Raw genomic sequence first — 2,107 nt, forward strand, 5'->3', positions numbered from 1 at the left:
GAAGAGAGTACAGAAAAGATTCACTTGGATGGGTGTATTTCAGTTAGAATAGATGAGGTAAGCTGGGTTTGTGTTCTCTGGAATGAAGAATGTTGAAGGGTGACCTGACAAAGCTGTATTAAATTATGAAGGAAAGTAGGTAGGTTAGATAGTAAAATAATTTTTTCATGGTGGGTGTGTCCAAGAAAAGAGAGCGTAAGTTTTTTTTTGTTAAAAAGTTCTTATCCTTTTTATTCCCAAATTTGGCTACCACAAATTACATGACTCAACAGCTATGGTAATGAGGAAAATAAAGACATTACTAGAACATAGTTTTTTAAAAAAAAACCTCAGGAATTTACATCTAATAACTACACTGCAACAAACAACTGCACTTTTTGCAATCTCTCTACCGGAAACAGTCCTGAACAAGAGATGATCTCATGTTAATGCTGCATTGACTTTTCTGACTACTGGACCATCGCTCTTCCTGTGGGCAGCCTTTACAATGAACTTGGTCGATATTCTGTCTCAAAGTAACCTGCAGCTTTCCTGACAACTCCTGGCTCATCCTCTCCTGCTAAGAACTGTTGCCTTTCAGTAAAATGTATTCAGTATCTTCTATTATAGCCACCACTTCCACCACCACCAGAGCCATAACCACCACTATATGGACCAGAGTTGCGCCCATAATTGCTATTCTTCATGGGTCCGTAATTTGATGATTGGTTAGGATAGTTTCCAAAGTCATTGTAGTTCCCACCTCCACCACCACCAAAATTACCTCCACCAAAGTTTCCACCTTCATTGTAGTTGTCATAGCCAGCACCTCCATGTCCTCCTCCTCCTCCTCCACCACCACCACCACCATGGTTGCCAAAACCAGGGCCACCACCGCCATATCCTCCTCCTCCTCTACCACAGTAACCATGGCCACCTCCAAAATTGCCACCATCACCAAATCCATTATATCCACTGCCACCACCTCCACCTCCATAATCATCCCTGCCACCTCCATAATCATCCCTGCCACCTCCAAAATTTCCCATTTCTCTTCCACCAAAGTTTCCACCTCGATTAAAATTTCCTCCTCCATTTCCACCGCTGAAATTTCCACCACGGTTCATGAAATTGCCAGGGTTACCACCACCTCCGGAACTACCACGTCCTCTTTGACCAGATCCCAGTCGCTGCATCTCTTGTCGTGAAAGGGCTTTCCTCACTTCACAGTTATGTCCATTCACTGTGTGGTACTTTTGAACAACAATTTTGTCAACGGAGTCATGATCATCAAATGTGACTAATGCAAACCCTCTCTTTTTTCCACTTCCACGATCGGTCATAACTTCTATATTTTCAATCTTGCCATACTTCTCAAAATAATCTCTTAGATGGTATTCCTCTGTATCTTCTTTAATACCTCCAACAAATATTTTCTTAACTGTTAAATGGGCACCAGGTTTTGTAGAATCCTCTCTTGACATTGCTCTTTTTGGTTCTACAACACGACCATCAACCTTGTGGGGACAAGCATTCATGGCAGCATCCACTTCCAACACGCTTGAGTAAGTCACAAACCCAAAACCCCTTGAACGCTTTCCCTGTGGTTCTCTCATCACCACACAATCTGTTAGCTGTCCCCATTGCTCAAAGTGCTCCTTTAAACTCTCTTCATTAGTTTCAAAGCTTAATCCACCAATGAATAGCTTGCGCAACTGCTCCGGTTCTTTAGGTTCTTTACCCTCCATTCCGCGCTGCACTGAGCGTCCGCGAATCGTCGAGAGCATAAGTTGAAGATGAGAGGGAGGAGATTTAGAGGGGAACTGAGATGATGCATTTTTCTCACAGAGGAAGGCACTGCACAAACAGGTGATGGAGCTAGATACTTGTGATGCTACCACTATGTATATAGATGTATGTATGTACTGTATGGCCTTGCCCACTCCCTGATCCTGTGACTCCTTCCTCCCAGATATTCCCATAAAGGCTGTCACACCCAAACCCATCCCTCCGTACCTGCCTTGCAAGCTGTGCTGACACCTTAAGGTGATTAAAGCCTAGTAATCACAATTCTCTGTATGATTGTGGTTGATTGGTAGTACAATTTAATCACCTTAATTTTACACCA

General features: G+C 43.0%; 1 protein-coding gene across 1 annotated transcript; it reads right to left on the bottom strand.

The window, feature by feature from the left end:
* Positions 1–200: 200 nt before the first annotated feature.
* On the bottom strand, positions 201–1,757 carry LOC138756164 (heterogeneous nuclear ribonucleoprotein A3-like). The gene has a single exon (XM_069922793.1). The coding sequence runs from the start codon at positions 1,725–1,727 to the stop codon at positions 591–593; it is 1,137 nt and encodes a 378-aa protein (XP_069778894.1). The 5' UTR covers positions 1,728–1,757; the 3' UTR covers positions 201–590.
* Positions 1,758–2,107: the final 350 nt, after the last annotated feature.

Source organism: Narcine bancroftii, chromosome 3 (genome assembly GCF_036971445.1).
Source record: "Narcine bancroftii isolate sNarBan1 chromosome 3, sNarBan1.hap1, whole genome shotgun sequence".
NCBI lineage: Eukaryota > Metazoa > Chordata > Chondrichthyes > Torpediniformes > Narcinidae > Narcine > Narcine bancroftii.